The 21,097-nt window shown below is 43.8% G+C and overlaps 1 protein-coding gene across 1 annotated transcript in view; it reads right to left on the bottom strand.

Annotated features, from left to right (window-relative positions):
- LOC110539079 (transient receptor potential cation channel subfamily M member 4) overlaps positions 1–21,097 on the bottom strand; it is an 80,450-nt gene that overhangs the window by 26,928 nt on the left and 32,425 nt on the right. The window contains exons 13-18 of the mRNA XM_036937948.1: positions 18,643–18,771; positions 10,652–10,781; positions 10,155–10,300; positions 9,700–9,812; positions 5,457–5,564; positions 5,090–5,369 (exon numbers count right to left, since the gene is read on the bottom strand). Of these exons, the coding sequence (XP_036793843.1) occupies positions 5,090–5,369; positions 5,457–5,564; positions 9,700–9,812; positions 10,155–10,300; positions 10,652–10,781; positions 18,643–18,771 (906 nt within the window). The remainder of the gene's footprint in view (positions 1–5,089; positions 5,370–5,456; positions 5,565–9,699; positions 9,813–10,154; positions 10,301–10,651; positions 10,782–18,642; positions 18,772–21,097) is intronic.

The raw sequence follows: 21,097 nt of genomic DNA, 5'->3' as shown, positions 1-21,097 counted from the left end.
TCATTATAGAAATGTTCTGCCCTTGTAAAGTACCATTAATTATAACAAAGCGACCAAATTTATCTTTCACACAATTCAAGACCTTAAGTGGTAAGTTATTTTTCACCAGAATTGCTACCCCTCTACTTCTGGATGTAAATGATGAGAAAAACACTTGACCAAACCCCCCTTGTTGTAATTTCAGGTGCTCCTTATCCTCCAAATGAGTTTCTTGCAACAGGGCAATATCAATATTTTCTTTTTTCAAAAAAGATAGTACCTTCTTCCTCTTAATGGGGTTATGGCTCCCTCTAATGTTCCATGTACATACACGCAGTCCATTACCTGCCATTGTATCTTGACCATTCAATATCCAGACTGAATCCCACTGTAAAAGTGGGGTGGTACCTTTTTCCATGTGTTGAACTCTCCTCCATCTCACTGAGCATAAACAAACGATATGAACCCTGAACTCGAACTATACTAAACCCAAAAATTAAACATGTAAAGATCCAAAAGGGGGTTTTCCCACTAGCTAACATGCAGGGGATTTCAACTCTCCAATGTAGACTCTTAAGTCTGCATTGCCACTCCATAGCCTCATCCTTTATATGTATGGAAAATAAAATCAATAGGAGAATATTGAGGCTCTTCCACCTAAAACCAAACCTGGGCACCAATATGGATTCACACATATCTCAGCCTGAGCTATAGCGGCTATTACTTTAGCAAGAAAAATAATAAAGATACGAATATTACTGAGCCGAAGTACGTGAGGACTCACGTCACTGTTTCATGATCAGATTCAACCAAAAATAAACAAAGTTATCCAATGCTGCTGAGGTGCAGCTTAAAATGTATTTACCCGAGAGAGTCAATAAACGCAGCAGCCTCTTCAGGTGTGTAGAGCTTTTTAGGTGAACCGTTGACCATAATCTTCAATGTGGCCGGGTACAACAGTGCGTAGTCCATCTTCATTCTCCTGAGTCGAGCCTTCGCCTCATCAAACGCTTTTCGTCTTCGTACAACCGCCGTGGAATAATCATTGAAGAATAAAACCTTAGGACTTTTACGTTGACTACCATCAGAGCCGATGTTTCTAGCCGCATCCATGACGCGCTGCTTGTCGGTGAAGTTGTGGAACTTTATAACCACCGGCCGTGGGCGCTGATTGGGACCGGGTATCGGTGCTTGAGAGCGATGGGCTCTGTCTAGCTTCACACGGCCAGCCTTAGTGTCCATTTGTAGGTAGCCAGGGATCCATTCCTCAAAGAATTTTACCGAACGTGTCCCTTCAGAATTTTCCGGGAGTCCCACAACACGAATATTGCATCTGCGTCCTCGATTATCCAAGTCGTCAATGTGCTCCGCCATTTCGCGCACCTGTTTCTCAAGTGCTTTTAGCTTAGCGTCCATAGATGTAGTTGAAGTTTCCACTGCATCAATTCTTCCTTCCGCCTCAACAACACGTTCCACAACCCTCTGTAGTTCAGCTGAATGGCCTGCTATTGCTTCCAAGACCGTTCTTATCTTAGCATCGATCACTTTAGTAATGTTATCAGTCATCCTTTGAATCACCAGGTCCATTGTGCCTGTATCCGCAATGGTGCTAGCCTCGCTAACGTTAGCTAGCTCCTTATGCACATCCACAGGGGTGGGGGTTTTGGTCGACTTCTTAGTAGTTCTGTTGGGCATGTTGTCGGAGATTTTTGCGAAAAAGTCGTCAAGACTCATTATATGGTAACTTGTTTAGCCAATTCTACCACTTTTTCAAGCTAGGAGATTAATGTAAAAATATAAATTTACGAATGCCACGAGAGCTCGCTGAAACACCGTGTTCTCTCTACGGCGCCATTTTCATCCCTTACTTGCCTAGTTAAATAAAGGTGTGAAGTAATTTAACCTTTTTTTTGTATTATTATTATTTCTCACTAATATATGAAAGATATGTCATTGTGCATTCATACAAGGTGTCCGGTAAATTGCCACAGTAGATTTGACATGGTAAGCAAGGATATACTTTATTTCAGTTGTATGGAATGACAGTCAAATAGATAAATTACCTTTCGTCAGATAAAATTGCAGGATCAATATTGTTCCGATGATAATACCCACCAGAGGGGGAAATTGTCTTAAAATGTTGGTTGCAATTGTTTATTTCACCTTTATTTAAATAGGCCATGGTGGCGAAGTAATTACAATATAGCAATTAAACACTGGAATGGTAGGATGTGCAGATGATGCATGTGCAAGTAGAGATACTGGGGTGCAAAGGAACAAGATATATAAATAAATAAATAAATAAATAAATACAGTATGGGGATGAGGTAGATTGGATGGGCTATTTACAGATGAGCTATGTCCAAGTGCAGTGATCTGTGAGCTGCTCTGACAGCTGGTGCTTAAAGCTAGTGAGGGAGGTAAGAGTCTCTAGCTTCAGAGATTTTTGCAGTTAGTTCCAGTCATTGGCAGCAGAGAACTGGAAGGAGAGGCGGCCAAAGGAAGAATTGGCTTTGGGGGTGACCAGTGAGATATACCTGCTGGAGTGCGTGCTACGGGTGGGTACTGCTATGGTGACCAGTGAGCTGAGATAAGGCGGGGCTTTACCTAGCAGAGACTTGTAGATGACCTGGAGCCAGTGGATTTGGCGACGAGTATGAAGCGAGGGCCAGCCAACGAGAGCATACAGGTCGCAGTGGTGGGTAGTATATGAGGCTTTGGTGACAAAACGGATGGCACTGTGATAGACTGCATCCAATTTGTTGAGTAGAGTGTTGGAGGCTATTTTGTAAATGACATCGCCGAAGTTGAGGATCGGTAGGATGGTCAGTTTTACGAGGGTATGTTTGGAAGCATAAGTGAAGGATGCTTTGTTGCAAAATAGGAAGCCGATTCTAGATTTAATTTTGGATTGGAGATGTTTAATGTGAGTCTGGAAGGAGAGTTTACAGTTTAACCAGACACCTAGGTATTTGTAGTTGTCCACATATTATATGTCAGAACCGTCCAGAGTAGTGATGCTGGACAGGCGGGCAGCGATCGGTTGAAGAGCATGCATTTAGTTTTACTTGCATTTAAGAGCAGTTGGAGGCCACGGAAGGAGAGTTGTAATGGCATTGAAGCTCATTTGGAGGTTAGTTAACACAGTGTCCAACGAAGGGCCAGAGGTACACAGAATGGTGTCGTCTGCGTAGAGGTGGATCAAAGAATCACCAGCAGCAAGAGTGACATCATTGATGTATACAGAGAAGAGAGTCGGCCCAATAATTGAACCCTGTGGCATCCCCATAGAGACTGCCAGAGGTCCAGACAACAGGCCCTCCGATTTGACATACTGAACTCTATCGGAGAAGTAGTTGGTGAACCAAGCGAGGCAATCATTTGAGAAACCAAGGCTGTTGAGTCTGCCAATAAGAATGTTGTGATTGACAGAGTCGAAAGCCTTAGCCAGGACGATGAATACGGCTGCACAGTAATGTCTATTATCGATGGCGGTTATGATATCGTTTAGGACCTTGAGCATGGCTGAGGTGCACCCATGACCAGCTCTGAAACCAGATTGCATAGCGGAGGTACGGTGAGATTCGAAATGATCGGTAATCTGTTTGTTGAGACCTTAGAAAGGCAGGGTAGAATAGATATAGGTCTGTAGCAGTTTGGGTCTAGAGTGTCTCCCCCTTTGAAGAGGGGGCAGCTTTCTAATCTATGGGAATCTCAGACGATACGAAAGAGAGGTTGAACAGGCTAGTAATAGGGGTTGCAACAATTTCGGCAGATAATTTTAGAAAGAGAGGGTCCAGATTGTCTAGCCCGGCTGATTTGTAGGGGTCCAGATTTTGCAGCTCTTTCAGAACATCAGCTATCTGGATTTGGGTGAAGGAGAAGTGGGGAGGTTTGGGCAAGTTGCTGTGGGGAGCGCAGGGCTGTTGACCGGGTTAGAGGTAGCCAGGTGAGGACTAAAAGGGGTCTAAAAGATAACCCGACATCCGTGTTAGGGAGCAGGCATATCGGTAGCCAATGCTGGTTGCAATTGAGATCAGCTTTGAGGTGATTTTAGCCAATATTGATGGTTTAACATGAAATCAGCTGTAGATAATCTGGTGGCTTTCGGTGGTTACAATTTTTTCGGTTGAATGCATTCAGTGACTACGTATCCCCTTTCCCTTCTCCATGTGTTTACATTTGTTGGTTGCTCTTAATAAAGGCTTTTTTTATGGCAACCTTACCAAGTTCTGTAATTCTCCAACTGTGGCCCTTGGACTTTTCTTTACCTGCTGAACATCTTCCTCACTGTGTGTGGGGAAAAGATACACTTGGGTCCTCTACCAGACAAGTTAACCACTGTTCCAGTTGTTTTAAACTTCTTAATTGTTGCCCTAATAGTGATAAGTAGTATATTTTGGTTTTCAGTAGTTTCTTGTACCCATTGCCTAATTTTAGAAAGTCAACAACCGTGTCTCTTTTTATTTGTGAGTTCTTTGCCATGGTGATGAATGACAAAATTATTTTACATGTGTGTTACCTCATTTTTATAGCCTAGTGAAACAGAAAGTCATGAAAAGGCCACAATACATTTCCTTAAAATGAGATTAACTTAAAAAAAGTAGAATTACGATCTATTACTACTTAATTACTATACATTATTACTATCTATTAATATTGATTACTACCTATTGCTAGAGCAGCAAGTAGCCTAGTGGTTAAGAGCGTTGGGCTGGTTCGAATCCCTGAGCCGACTAGGTGAAAACCTGCCGAGGTGCCCTTGAGCAACCCTAATTGCCTCTGTAAGTCACTCTGGATAAGAATGTCTGCTAAATGACTAAAATATAATGGAAATGTAAACACATTTTGTGTCATTTTAATAATTTTGACTTCTGTTTAGATTATTAAACTAAATAAAATGTTCTGATAAATTGCATTAGTATAAAATAATATATATATATTTTTTTTGACCATCCAATATATCTTGGTATTTCTAATATTTATTTTGCTCATCTTTATCACTGGTGCCAATACATACAGAGGTGACTGTATAGGTTCTTGCCTGTACATTTTCTGTACTTGTCTGTGTGTATTTGAGTGTGTTTTGTTTACATGTGATGCATCCTACCTGTCGAATCTCCTCACAGACCATGGTGAAGACCCAGAAGTATAGAACAAACTCTAAGGTGGACGGGCCGTGAGGCGGCGGGGGCTTGAAGTCCAACAATAGGATATAAGCAAACAGGATGAGGAACAGGAAGTACATCAGCACGTTGCCTAGGAACGAGGTGACAGGCGCAAACCAGAACTCCCTCCAGCGCAGCAATACGAAGGGCCTCTTGGGATTGGAGGAGGGGGCACTTTTCAGATTGTCCCTTAGAGCAGCATATTCCTCGACATCCTCTTCCCTGAGAGGATAAGAATGGGAATAATTACTTAGTGTGTGTACATAGATGAGTATGTGCGTGCGTGTGTGTGTGCGTGCGTGTGTTTACGTTTGCATGATGTCGGAGAGGGAGAGCATAGTGGCATCTCCTCCGTCCAGACTCTCTGTGTCTCGACCAAGAGGTACCTCCTCCGACCTCACCTCTTCCTCATGTTCCCTGAGAGAGAGAGAGAGAGAGATAAATAAATTACAGACTGACAGACAGTTTCACCACCAGCTTCCAATTTCTCAAATTCACCCCATATGAGGAAAATAAGGAACGCTCCACGTATAAAAAATGTGAATGATAGAGAGAAAATAGCCTGTAGTGAAAGGGAAGCAAAGATGAAAATAGGCAGCATTGCAAATTGAAGATTTGAACGATATTGTAAGATAGGTGGTGAAGGAAAAGTTTATTTATTTTTGTACCTTTATTTTACCAGGGAAGACATATTGAGACCTAGGTCTCTTTTTCAAATGTGCCCTGCACAATACAACACAAATATTCACATTATTCTATACAACTATACATATGTGACCCGTTTCAGGATGCTAGGCATTTGTCTTGCATCTACTTCACAGCAGAGGCATTTGAACGTATTATTTGTTTGGTTGTTGATCAAAATGCCTTCTGGAACAGGTGAACTTTCAAGTGCCTTAATAACAAACTTGTATGCCATCTGTAAATACGAATACAATTGTTAAATTATGAGCCTAATTGGTTTAGCCACAGAAAAAGTCAGGAACCTTCCCGCTAGCCATGATTGGCTGAGATAATGGATGGGCTGGACATGCCGAGAGATGAGTTCAAATTGCTCTGACATGTAGCATGCATCAGACTATAACATGAGCGTTATGTGTAGATAATCCGATCTTCCGCTGATTTTTTAAAAGATATAACGTTAGCCATAGAGAACTGCAAAAGTGTTGCTCCTGCTCTCAACAACATTGCTGCCCTGAATTTAGTAGGCGCTATCGACAAAGATCAGTGGGAAAAAGTTGTGATGGACTACTTTCTGCACATGGTCAGTGTAAACCGGAGTGACTTAACACAACACGGCCCAAACAAGCGCTATTACACAAGACTTCTTACTGAAAAGGGGTTCCAATCTGCAGTGAAGCGTTCATCCATGTACAGTCCATGGGTGAGAGTCTAGATACACTTTCAGATATTATACGTTTCTAATTTTGTCAAAGTCGTTTTCATTGCAAGTTACTGGTAGATAGCTAGCAAACGTTAGCTTGCTGTCTCGCTAGCTAATGTTATGTGCATGATCTGTGTAGTAATATTATTAGTATCTCAGAAATCCATTTGGATTGCTAGTTATAGCCTAATGTTAGCTAGCTAACATGAAACCTAGTTGGTTAGCCTTAGCTACCTGCAGATTCATACTACAGCATTTCATGCATGGTGGCTAGCTATGACAATCTGTTTGTATTGCTAGTAGTATGGGTTGGGATTGTGATTTGTTGTTTAGCTAGCTAGCTAGCTAGCTAAAAATCTGAACAAAAGACTCTACTTCGCCAGATGATTACATGACTCATCAAGTTAGCCAGGTGTGTCTGGGGGTGACTACGGCCATCTATTGTATTTCATGAACATGTGTACATTTCTAGACAATAACATGTGGACATGTCTAGATCTAGACAAAAGTGACCCCTCCACTTAGCTAGATGTAGCTGAGGGGTGGTTATAATTTAGATAAGTGTGTCTGGGTAAGCATTGTCTAATATATATATATTTTAAATTATCTGGACACTTTCTATTTTTGATATTACTACTATGCAAATATGCAAGTAACCATTTCGCTTGACCATTTACACCTTCTGTGTCCTGTGCATGTGACAAAAAAAAGAGATGATAATATGAAGAACAAAATGACCTGCACCAAAGTCAGATTAGGATATAGGCCAAGGACTAGATAAAGTATATTTTTACCTGGAGTTTTTCCTTATTGTAGTCTACTACTTTCATCACTTTTAGTCTTGAAATCTTTGGTTGTTTGCTACACTACCTTACTCACTCTGTTTATTACATGGCCTCACATGTGAATCCTTAATGAGATGTGTGGGGCTAAGGCTTAAGAAGGTGTGAAAGATGCTGAATAGGTTTAGACAAAGAGCTCTCCAGTAGGTGTACCAAACATTCAAGGGCCATTTTCTCAAAAGTGAGTTTACAAGTTTATCAAATTTCAAAGCAGAATTACTTTCCCATTGTTCCTCAACTGCAGTGTATGATATACCATTTTTTAGCTATGTGTCTATACTTTTATCCAATGTAAAAAAAAAAAAAACACAATTTCTAATTTTGCAATATAAGACCGAATCGAAGTTCTCGGTCAAATACACTACATGTGACCAAAAGTATGTGGACACCTGCTTGTCGAGCATCTCATAACAAAATTAAGGGCATTTACATGGAGTTGGTCTCCCCTTTGCTGCTATAACAGCCTCCACTCTTCTGGGAAGGCTAGATGGAACAATGCTGCGGGGACTTGCTTCCATTCAGCCACAAGAGCATTAGTGACCTCGGCCACTGATGTTAGGCGATTAGGCCTAGCTCGCAGTCTGCATTCCAATTCATCCCAAAGATGTTCAATGGGGTTGAGGTCATGGCTCTGTGCAAGCCAATCAAGTTCTTCCACACCGATCTCGACAAACCATTTCTGTATGGACCTCACTTTGTGCACGGGGGCATTGTCATGCTGAAACAGGAAAGTCCCTTCCCCACATTGTTGCCACAAAGTTGGAAGCACAGAATAGTCTAGAATGTCATTGTATGCTGTAGCATTAAGATTTTCCTTCACTGGAACTAAGTGGCCTAGCTCAAACAGTGAAAAAAAGCCCCAGGCCATTATTTCTCCTCTGCTTCAGCACTCGGCGGTCCCGTTCTGTGGGCTTGTGTGGTCTACCACTTCGCGGCTGAGCCATTGTTGCTCTTAGACGTTTGCTCTTCACAATAACAACTCTGACAAACTGACTTGTTGGAAAGGTGGCATCCTATGACAGTGACACGTTGAAAGTCACTGAGCTCTTCAGTAAGGCCATTCTACTGCTCTATGGAGCATGGCTGTGCTTGATTTTATAAACCTGTCAGGAACGATTGATTGATTGTGGCTGAACTAGCCAAATCCACTAATTTGAAGGGGTGTCCACATCATTTTGTATATATTGTGTATGAACACATAAATACTGGACATTTTGAACTGTTATTATGGTGACATTTGACACAATTACAATCATGGTCTTGAACTCGGTCTCGGCTTTCGGTCTCGGCCTTGACTATATCTGCTTTTGCAGATATAACTGTAGTATAAAGTACTATCACTTTTTAAATATATTTTTTATTTTTATTCACCTTTATTTAACTAGGCAAGTCAGTTAAGAACAAATTCTTATTTACAATGACAGCCTAGGAACAGTGGGTTAACTGCCTTGTTCAGGGGCAGAACGACAGATTTTTACCTTGTCAGCTCGGGGATTCGATCTTAGCAACCTTTCGGTTACTGGTCCAATGCTGTAACCACTAGGCTACCTGCCACCCCATTCGCAGTTTACTATAGTATAACTACTGTAGTAAAATGTTTTTGTTTATACTATAGTAATTACTGTAGTGTTTTTGCAGACTGTATTATACTGTAGTGTTTATATTTTATTATCTTTGTTTTTGCAGACTGTGCTTTTGTTGTTTGAGGACATTACTGTAGTATTTACTATAGTAGTCTACATTATACAACAAAATTATATAGTTAAGTACTACACATGATCAAGGGATACTACAGTGTGTAGTACTGTATATAGTATTCTACAGTATATTCAAGTTTACTGCTGAATTCTATATTAAATATTATAGTAAACTGTAGTATTTTTTCATGTGGGTAGCCAATCTTCTCTGTATCTTAATGCTTATTATGCATAAATATGTAACTTTTTGGGCGACCTGACCAAATCCACATAGAAATGTGAGTTATAGATATTTAATTCCCATTGAAAGCAAGTCTAAGAAGCGATAGCACTCATCTATGTACACTATTTCTATGCTTCCCATTCTTACGTTTTGTTTTTACGTATTTTACTTTCCGTTTTGTACTCCAGCTTCAAACAGCTGAAAATACTATATTTTTGGTTAATTCAAATATATTTCACAACAGTTTAGATGGTACAATGATTCTCTACACTATACATTGCTTGTTTTGTCACATAAACTGAAATGATGCTAAGTATTAGAATTCCTGCAACCAGAAAATGGTGGTGCGACTTCTGCATATTCCACCTTTATTGGATTGGACATTTTCAGACAGACAGACACTAACCTGAAGCTGATGAGGTTGGTGTAGATGAGGGGGGGTAAGAAGAAGGAGAGGACCAGTTTCCAGACCTTCGTGCTCCTCTTCATGTCTCCCCACCAGATCTGAGACAGCAGAGACTGCCAGAGGAAGAGGTAGTAGCAGAGTTGGTACTGAGAAACTTCAATTAACCCCCCTCCATGTTCTAACACACACACTTTGGAAATCTAAGGGTCTGGTTAGTTTTATAAAGATTAATGTGAAAACAGATCACACACAGATTATTACATGTTTTATCTTTAACTCTTCATCTTGTTGGAAAAGGACCCGTAAGTAAGCATTTCACTGTTAGTCTACACCGGTTGTTTACAAAGCATGTGATAAATTTGATTTGATTCAAGATTCACACACACGTATGCATGCACACACACAAAGCACAAACACACACAGCTTGACCTCTGACCCCTGAGTTTAGTACAGACCTGCACGCCATCATGGCTGAAGAAGTGGCGGGCGTCGGCTGAGGTGGCCATCTGTAGACAGGTAGCTTTGCCCCACACCGGAGACTGCCTTATAAGGAGGGTGAAAGAGCGACTCTCACTGCTCTGGTAGCACTCACTGAACACGTCTAGAGAGATGATTAAAGGGTTAACACTCACTCACTGAAGACTTCTAAAGAGAGAAGAAACAGGTCACAGGTTTTCACATTAGGTTTCCCATTAGGAGTGCGGAATGGTTTGCTTCAGTCCTCATCTTAAAGACATTGAGTGTGAAAGCAATGTGAATGGTCCCAGACTGGGATGCCGTCCAGCAGACTTTCAGAACAGGAGGTCCCTTGCGGTCTTATGCAGACTCGCTACTATGGGGTAACCATCACTCAAAAAATACAAGCTGCTCACATGTATGCATAACAGAGTTGATAACCACTACATTGACATCCTCACAGTACAAACACACAGCCAGGATAAGGCTAACCCACCAAGGGCCAAGTTCTCAAACTTCTGGGCCAGCTCCTTCATAGAGAGCTTGGTCTCTGTCTCACTCTCCAGCTTAGACAGCTCCCTCAGAATCTTACAGCCTGCCAGAGCACTGTGGACAGACTCCCCTGCCTGGAGGAGAGAGGGAGAGGGGGAGAGAAGCAAAGAGAGCATGGGGAGAGGGAGAGAAAGCGAGAGAGAGAGGGAAGTGGATATAAAAAGGGGAGAGATCAATGCTAAAATTAGTCTGTGCATTCGTAAATTAATATTTTTTTCTACAGATTAGTTTAACTTCAAGTATTTACATTGACATTTTAGTTATTTAGCAGACACTGATCCAGAGCGACTTACAGTTAGTGCATTCATCTTAACATAGATAGATGGGACAAAGTGTATTTAAGATACACTTTTAAGAGGTCGGGTTACAGATGTTTTCGGAAAGATGGATAGGGTTCCACAATTGGGGTGCCAAGACAAGAGCTTGGAATGGGCTGAGCGGGAGCTGCCCTCCCATAGGGATGAGAGGGCCAAGTGACCAGATGTGGCAGAACGAAGTGCTCGGTTTGGGGTGTTGGGTTTGAGCATAGCCTGAAGGTAGGGAAGGGCAGTTCATCTTGCTGCTCCATAGGCAAGTACAATGGTATTGCAGTGGATGCGGGCTTCAACTGGAAGCCAGTGAAGTGTGCGGAGGAGTAGAGTGAAATGGGAGAACTTGGGAAGGTTGAACACCAGGCGGGCTGGTGTTCACGTAAGTTGCAGGGGTTTGATGGCACAAGCGGGGATGTTGTAGATCATTAACCTGCAAGAGTGAGTCAACACCCTGTCGTTCTCTACAAACATCAAAGCAGTTTTGATGTTTGTAGAGAACGAGAGGGTGTTGTCCAGGGTCATGCCAAGGTTCTTTGCACTCTGGGAGTGGGACACAGTGGAGTTGTCAACTGTTATGGAGAGGTCTTGGAGCAGGCAGGCCTTCCCCGGGAGGAAAAGCAGCTCAGTCTTGTCGAGGTTGAGCTTGAGGTGGTGGGCCAACATCTAAGCTGAGATATCTGCCAGGCACGCAGAGATGCGTGTCGACACCTGAGTGTCAGACGAGGGGAAGGAGAAAGGTAGTTGAGTGCCAGCCGCATATTAATGATAGGAGAGACCATGTGAGGATATGATAGAGCAGAGTGATTTGGTGTATAGAGAGAAGAAGAGAGGGCCTAGAACTGAGCACTGGAGGACACCAGTAGTGAGAGTATATCCTCTCCACATCATCTCTCCTGGTAGGAGGGACCTACCAGGTAGGATGCAATCCAAGAGTGTGCAGAGACGCCTAGCCCCGAGAAGGTGGAGAGGAGGATCTGATGGTTCACCATATCGAAAACTGTGACTAGATCTAGGACGATGAGAACAGAGGAGAGTCAGCTTCGGCAGTGCGGAGAGCCTCCGTGACACAGAGAAGAGCAGTCTCGGTTGAGTGACCCGTTTTGAAGCCTGACTGGTTAGGGTCAAGAAGATAGTTCTGAGAGAGATATTGAGAGAGTTGGTCAAGTGTTTCGGAAAGAAAAGAAAGGACGGATACTGGTCTGTAGTATTTGACGACAAAGAGGAGTCGAGGTGTTGGTTTCTTGAGAACGGGAGCGACTTGGGCCATTTGGAAGTCAGAGGGGACACAGCCAGTGGTCAGGGATGAGTTGATGAGGGAAGTAAGCAATGGAAGATGGTCTGGAGAAGGGAGGAGGGTCGCAGGGTTTCATCTTGTATTCAATAGGCTGAATGAATGAGGAGCGGATGTCTTCAACCTTCTTTTCAAAGTGGTTGACAGTCGTCATTAGAGAGGGAGGGGGAGGGGGGAGGATTACGTTTCCTAGGGTTAGAGGCAGAAGCTTGAAATTTAGAGTGATAGAAAGTGGACACAGCAGTGGACACAGAAGAAGACAAGGTAGATAGGAGGGAGTGAAAGGATGATAGGTCCTCCGGAAGTTTAGTTTGGATCCATTTTTGCTCAGCTGCCCGCAGCTCTGTTCTGTAAGCTCTCAATGAGGCACTTAGTCAAATCAAATCAAATCAAATCAAATCTTATTTGTCACATACACATGGTTAGCAGATGTTAATGCGAGTGTAGCGAAATGCTTGTGCTTCTAGTTCCGACAATGCAGTAATAACCAACAAGTAATCTAACTAACAATTCCAAAACTACTGTCTTATACACAGTGTAAGGGGATAAAGAATATGTACATAAGGATATATGAATGAGTGATGGTACAGAGCAGCATAGGCAGGATACAGTAGATGGTATCGAGTACAGTATATACATGAGGTGAGTATGTAAACAAAGTGGCATAGTTAAAGTGGCTAGTGATACATGTATTACATAAGGATGCAGTCGATGATATAGAGTACAGTATATACGTATGCATATGAGATGAATAATGTAGGGTAAGTAACATTATATAAGGTAGCATTGTTTAAAGTGGCTAGTGATATATTTACATCATTTCCCATCACCATTATTAAAGTGGCTGGAGTTGAGTCAGTGTCAGTGTCAGTGTGTTGGCAGCAGCCACTCAATGTTAGTGGTGGCTGTTTAACAGTCTGATGGCCTTGAGATAGAAGCTATTTTTCAGTCTCTCGGTCCCAGCTTTGATGCACCTGTACTGACCTCGCCTTCTGGATGATAGCGGGGTGAACAGGCAGTGGCTCGGGTGGTTGATGTCCTTGATGATCTTTATGGCCTTTCTGTAACATCGGGTGGTGTAGGTGTCCTGGAGGGCAGGTAGTTTGCCCCCGGTGTTGCGTTGTGCAGACCTCACTACCCTCTGGAGAGCCTTACGGTTGTGGGCGGAGCAGTTGCCGTACCAGGCGGTGCCCGCCAGGATGCTCTCGATTGTGCATCTGTAGAAGTTTGTGAGTGCTTTTGGTGACAAACCGAATTTCTTCAGCCTCCTGAGGTTGAAGAGGCGCTGCTGCGCCTTCTTCACGATGCTGTCTGTGTGAGTGGACCAATTCAGTTTGTCTGTGATGTGTATGCCGAGGAACTTAAAACTTGCTACCCTCTCCACTACTGTTCCATCGATGTTTCCTGAAGTCCACAATCATCTCCTTAGTTTTGTTGACGTTGAGTGTGAGGTTATTTTCCTGACACCACACTCCGAGGGCCCTCACCTCCTCCCTGTAGGGTGTCTCGTCGTTGTTGGTAATCAAGCCTACCACTGTTGTGTCGTCCGCAAACTTGATGATTGAGTTGGAGGCGTGCGTGGCCACGCAGTCGTGGGTGAACAGGGAGTACAGGAGAGGGCTCAGAACACACCCTTGTGGGGCCCCAGTGTTGAGGATCAGCGGGGTGGAGATGTTGTTGCCTACCCTCACCACCTGGGGGCGGCCCGTCAGGAAATCCAGTACCCAGTTGCACAGGGCGGGGTCGAGACCCAGGGTCTCGAGCTTGATGACGAGCTTGGAGGGTACTATGGTGTTGAATGCCGAGCTGTAGTCGATGAACAGCATTCTCACATAGGTATTCCTCTTGTCCAGATGGGTTAGGGCAGTGTGCAGTGTGGTTGAGATTGCATCGTCTGTGGACCTATTTGGGCGGTAAGCAAATTGGAGTGGGTCTAGGGTGTCGGGTAGGGTGGATGTGATATGGTCCTTGGCTAGTCTCTCAAAGCACTTCATGATGACGGAAGTGAGTGCTACGGGGCGGTAGTCGTTTAGCTCAGTTACCGTAGCTTTCTTGGGAACAGGAACAATGGTGGCCCTCTTGAAGCATGTGGGAACAGCAGACTGGTATAGGGATTGATTGAATATGTCCATAAACACACCGGCCAGCTGGTCTGCGCATGCTCTGAGGGCGCGGCTGGGGATGCCGTCTGGGCCTGCAGCCTTGCGAGGGTTAACACGTTTAAATGTCTTACTCACCTCGGCTGCAGTGAAGGAGAGTCCGCATGTTTTCGTTGCAGGCCGTGTCAGTGGCACTGTATTGTCCTCAAAGCGGGCAAAAAAGTTATTTAGTCTGCCTGGGAGCAGGACATCCTGGTCCGTGACTGGGCTGGATTTCTTCTTGTAGTCCGTGATTGACTGTAGACCCTGCCACATGCCTCTTGTGTCTGAGCCGTTGAATTGAGATTCTACTTTGTCTCTGTACTGACGCTTAGCTTGTTTGATAGCCTTGCGGAGGGAATAGCTGCACTGTTTGTATTCGGTCATGTTACCAGTCACCTTGCCCTGATTAAAAGCAGTGGTTCGCGCTTTCAGTTTCACGCGAATGCTGCCATCAATCCACGGTTTCTGGTTAGGGAATGTTTTAATCGTTGCTATGGGAACGACATCTTCAACGCACGTTCTAATGAACTCGCACACCGAATCAGCGTATTCGTCAATATTGTTATCTGATGCAATACGAAACATGTCCCAGTCCACGTGATGGAAGCAGTCTTGGAGTGTGGAGTCAGCTTGGTCGGACCAGCGTTGGACAGACCTCAGCGTGGGAGCCTCTTGTTTTAGTTTCTGTCTGAAGGCAGGGATCAGCAAAATGGAGTCGTGGTCAGCTTTTCCGAAAGGAGGGCGGGGCAGGGCCTTATATGCGTCGCGGAAGTTAGAGTAACAATGATCCAAGGTTTTTCCACCCCTGGTTGCGCAATCGATATGCTGATAAAATTTAGGGAGTCTTGTTTTCAGATTAGCCTTGTTAAAATCCCCAGCAACAATGAATGCAGCCTCCGGATAAATGGATTCCAGTTTGCAAAGAGTCAAATAAAGTTTGTTCAGAGCCATTGATGTGTCTGCTTGGGGGGGGATATACGGCTGTGATTATAATCGAAGAGAATTCTCTTGGTAGATAATGCGGTCTACATTTGATTGTGAGGAATTCTAAATCAGGTGAACAGAAGGATTTGAGTTCCTGTATGTTTCTTTCATCACACCATGTCTCGTTAGCCATAAGGCTACGCCCCCGCCCCTCTTCTTACCAGAAAGATGTTTGTTTCTGTCGGCGCGATGCGTGGAGAAACCCGCTGGCTGCACCGCCCCCGATAGCGTCTCTCCAGTTAGCCATGTTTCCGTGAAGCAAAGAACGTTACAGTCTCTGATGTCCCTCTGGAATGCTACCCTTGCTCGGATTTCATCAACCTTGCTGTCAAGAGACTGGACATTGGCGAGAAGGATGCTAGGGAGTGGTGCACGATGTGCCCGTCTCCGGAGTATGACCAGAAGACCGCCTCGTTTCCCTCTTTTTCGGAGTCGTTTTTTGGGTCGCTGCATGGGATCCATTCCGTTGTCCTGGGTGAAAGGCAGAACACGGGATCCGCATCGCGAAAAACATATTCTTGGTCGTACTGATGGTGAGTTGACGCTGATCTTATATTCAGTAGTTCTTCTCGACTGTATGTAATGAAACCTAAGATGACCTGGGGTACTAATGTAAGAAATAACACGTAAAAAAATTAAACACTGCATAGTTTCCTAGGAACGCGAAGCGAGGCGGCCATCTCTGTCGGCGCCGGAAGTAGTTTTCCCTCCTCACGGAGCAGGAGGGAAAGGCCAAGCTGGCCGGAAGGAAAGGGGACAGTGCGAGTCATGGGATGCATAAAGGGAGGTGAGGGGGGTTGAAGAGGTAGAGTCAGGAGACAGGAGGGAAAAGGATTCAGCAGAAAGGGGAGATAAGACAGGATGAAGAGGAGAGAATAGTGCGAGATACAGAGCGAAGATTGTAATGGCACTTGGCCATCTGGGCAGGGGCTGAGTGGCTAGGGTTGGAGGAAAGGGAGACAGAAAAAGAACCAAAGTAGTGATCAGATACCTGGAGAGGGTTGCAGTGAGATTAGTAGGCAAACAGCCTCTAGTAAAGATGAGGTCAAGCGTATTGCCTGCCTTGTGAGTGGGAAGGGACTGGAAAAGGGTGAAGTCAAAAGAAGCAAGGAGTTGGAAAGTAATGAATCAGACGTCGGGAGGTTGAAGTACGGAAAGAGGTGAGCCATCGTCAGGCAATGAGCTTATCAAGGTATCAAGCTCATATAGGGACTCTCAAAGGGCACCTGGATAACACAGTGCCCCCAACGCGGCCCACTCCCAAGGGCTGGGGGCTCTCGTTCTCCGTGGCTGGCGTGAGTAAGAGATTTAAGCTTGTTAACCCTTGCAAGGCTGCCGGCCCAGACATCATCCCCAGCCGCATCCTCAGAGCATGCGCAAACCAGCTGGCTGGGGTGTTTACGGATATATTCAATCTCTCCCTATCCCAGTCAGCTGTTCACACTTGATTCAAGATGTCCACGAGTGTTCCTGTACCCAAGAAAGAACAGGTAACTGAACTTAATGACTACCGCCCTGTAGCACTCACTTCTGTCTTTGTGAAGTGCTTTGAGAGGCAAGTTAAGGATCATATAACCTCTACCTTACCTGACACCGTAGACCCACTTCAATTTGCTTACCGCCCCAATAGATCCACAGACGATGCAATCACCATCGCACTGCACACTGCCCTATCCCATCTGGACAAGAAGAATACCTATGTAAGAATGCTGCTCATTGACTATAGCTGAGCCTTCAACACCATAGTACCCTCCAAGCTCATCATGAAGCTTGGGGCCCTGGGTCTGAAACCCGTCCTGTGCAATCGGATCCTGGACTTCCTGACGGGCCGCCCCCAGGTGGTGAAGGTAGGAAACAACACCTCCACTTCGCTGATCCTTAACACAAACGGGGTACGTGCTCAGCCCCTTCATGTACTCCCTGTTCACCCATGACTGCGTGTCAAGTTGCAGATGACACAGTATATGACACAGTAGAAGGCCTGATTACCAACAATGACGAGACAGCCTACAGGGAGGAGGTGAGGGCCTTGGCAGAGTGGTGCCAGGAAAAAATAACCTCTCCATCAACGTCAACAAAACAAAGGAGCTGATCATGGACTTCAGGAAACAGCAGAGGGAGCACGCCCCTATCCACATCGATGGGACCGCAGGGGAGAAGGTGGAAAGATTCAAGTTCCTCTACGTACACATCATTGACAATCTGAAATGGTCCATCCACACAGACAATGTGGTGAAGAAGGCGTAACAGCGCCTCTTCAACCTCAGGAGGCTGAAGAAATTTGACTTGGCCCCTAAGACCCTCACAAACTTTTACAGATGCACAATTGAGAGCATCCTGTCGGGCTGTATCACCGCCTGGTACGGCAACTGTACCGCCCGCAACCTCAGGGCCTACAACACCCGATGTCACAGGAAGACCAAAAAGATCATCAAGGACATCAACCACACGAGCCACGGCCTGTTCACCCCACTGCCATCCAGAAGGGAGGTCAGTACAGGTGCATCAAAGCTGGGGCCAAGAGAAAAACAGCTTCTATCTCAAGGCCATCAGACTGCTAAATAGCCATCACTAGCCGGGTATCACACAGTTACTCAACCCTGCACCTTAGAAGCTGCTGCCCCATGTACATGGAATCACTGGTCACTTTAATAATGGAACACTAGTCACTTTCATAATGTTTACATACTGCTTTACTCATTTCATATGTATATACTGTATTCTATTCTACTGTATTTTAGTCAATGCCACTCCGACATTGCTCGTCCTAATATTTATATATTTCTTAATTCCATTCTTTTAGTTTTAGATTTGTGTGTGCGTTGTTGTGAATTGTTAGATACTACTGCACTGTTGGAGCTAGGAACTCAATCATTTCACTACAGCCGCAATAACATCTGCTAAATATGTGACCAATAACATTTGATTTGAACAATCATCTTCAGGTTAATAGCAGTCAGCAGTTCACACACCAAGTAGGCTACTGGGAAGAAAGGCAGCGCTTAAAGTAGATGGACCTCGCTGGCAAAAAGACAGTACTAGGCAACAGATAAAGACAAACATGATACTTAGTCCTCTGGCTATAGAAAGAAGAACCCATTAGAGAGTCATTGTTATCGTTGTCATTACAGCTGCCTGTTCCCATACATTATTAACTGACTTACCAGGTCAGATAAAGGTTAAATAAAATAATGAATAAATAAATTACCATCTCCCAGAAGTAGATGGCCATCTCACTGCGGTTCTGCAGCACAGCCCAGATGAACAGAGAGGCCCACGGATAGAGACAGCTCTGCTCCCTGTATGAACAATCCCCTTGCAACAACTTATTAACTTGCTGAGTGGGGAGAGATATAAAGAGTGAGAGATCGAGAGAGATGAATACAGCTTGGTTAGCACAGCACAGCAGTCACAGTTACATTCTATGGCAAGTTAATCAGTGGTATAACTTTAGCAGTGTTGATAATTCAACTATATTGGTGGAGTGGAGTCTACTCTATAACATGAATAAGTAGACCTTGTCATTGAGAACAGATGCATTTGTAACTCATGGATCCTGGTCAAAAGTAGTGCACTTAGAAAAAAGGGTTCTAAATAGTTATTTGTGGAGGGGATTGGGTTCTACCAAGAACTGTTTTCCTCTTTAGAACCCATTTTGGAAATGGAGGGTTCTTTGTAAGGCAAAGGGTTCTACCTAGAACTGTTTTTTGAAGAGAGGGTTCTTTGTTGATTCTTTATGGGAAGAGTGATTATTTAAAAGGCAAGAAGGGTTCTAAATACACTGTTCTGAATCTAAATGAGCTTTTTTATATACAGTGCCTTGCGAAAGTATTCGGCCCCCGTGAACTTTGCGACCTTTTGCCATATTTCAGGCTTCAAACATAAAGATATAAAACTGTATTTTTTTGTGAAGAATCAACAACAAGTGGGACACAATCATGAAGTGGAACGACATTTATTGGATATTTCAAACTTTTTTAACAAATCAAAAACTGAAAAATTGGGCATGCAAAATTATTCAGCCCCTTTACTTTCAGTGCAGCAAACTCTCTCCAGAAGTTCAGTGAGGATCTCTGAATGATCCAATGTTGACCTAAATGACTAATGATGATAAATACAATCCACCTGTGTGTAATCAAGTCTCCGTATAAATGCACCTGCCCTGTGATAGTCTCAGAGGTCCGTTAAAAGCGCAGAGAGCATCATGAAGAACAAGGAACACACCAGGCAGGTCCGAGATACTGTTGTGAAGAAGTTTAAAGCCGGATTTGGATACAAAAAGATTTCCCAAGCTTTAAACATCCCAAGGAGCACTGTGCAAGCGATAATATTGAAATGGAAGGAGTATCAGACCACTGCAATCTACCAAGACCTGGCCGTCCCTCTAAACTTTCAGCTCATACAAGGAGAAGACTGATCAGAGATGCAGCCAAGAGGCCCATGATCACTCTGGATGAACTGCAGAGATCTACAGCTGAGGTGGGAGACTCTGTCCATAGGACAACAATCAGTCGTATATTGCACAAATCTGGCCTTTATGGAAGAGTGGCAAGAAGAAAGCCATTTCTTAAAGATATCCATAAAAAGTGTTGTTTAAAGTTTGCCACAAGCCACTTGGGAGACACACCAAACATGTGGAAGAAGGTGCTCTGGTCAGATGAAACCAAAATTGAACTTTTTGGCAACAATGCAAAACGTTATGTTTGGCGTAAAAGCAACACAGCTCATCACCCTGAACACACCATACCCACTGTCAAACATGGTGGTGGCAGCATCATGGTTTGGGCCTGCTTTTCTTCAGCAGGGACAGGGAAGATGGTTAAAATTGATGGGAAGATGGATGGAGCCAAATACAGGACCATTCTGGAAGAAAACCTGATGGAGTCTGCAAAAGACCTGAGACTGGGACGGAGATTTGTCTTCCAACAAGACAATGATCCAAAACATAAAGCAAAATCTACAATGGAATGGTTCAAAAATAAACATATCCAGGTGTTAGAATGGCCAAGTCAAAGTCCAGACCTGAATCCAATCGAGAATCTGTGGAAAGAACTGAAAACTGCTGTTCACAAATGCTCTCCATCCAACCTCACTGAGCTCGAGCTGTTTTGCAAGGAGGAATGGGAAAAAAAATTCAGTCTCTCGATGTGCAAAACTGATAGAGACATACCCCAAGCGACTTACAGCTGTAATCGCAGCAAAAGGTGGCGCTACAAAGTATTAACTTAAGGGGGCTGAATAATTTTGCACGCCCAATTTTTCAGTTTTTGATTTGTTAAAAAAGTTTGAAATATCCAATAAATGTCGTTCCACGTCATGATTGTGTCCCACTTGTTGTTGATTCTTCACAAAAAAATACAGTTTTATATCTTTATGTTTGAAGCCTGAAATGTGGCAAAAGGTCACAAAGTTCAAGGGGGCCGAATACTTTCGCAAGGCACTGTATATTTTTCATAGTTTTATAGTTCTTGAGCTCAAGTGTTTACCTCAGTGTTAAATCTTCAACATCAGGAGTTTTAATAATCTGATACGTTTAAAAAGATAGGTGTGAGAATTGTTTTAACTGTACCTACACTACCGTTCAAAAGTTTGGGGTCACTTTGAAATTTCCTTGTATTTGAAAGAAAATACATTTTTTTTGTACGTTAAAATAACATCAAATT

This window comes from Oncorhynchus mykiss, chromosome 12 (genome assembly GCF_013265735.2).
Source record: "Oncorhynchus mykiss isolate Arlee chromosome 12, USDA_OmykA_1.1, whole genome shotgun sequence".
In the NCBI taxonomy this organism is placed as follows: Eukaryota; Metazoa; Chordata; class Actinopteri; order Salmoniformes; family Salmonidae; genus Oncorhynchus; species Oncorhynchus mykiss.
Note: the sequence above shows the minus strand (reverse complement) of the source record. Positions and strands in the feature narration are given on the sequence as shown.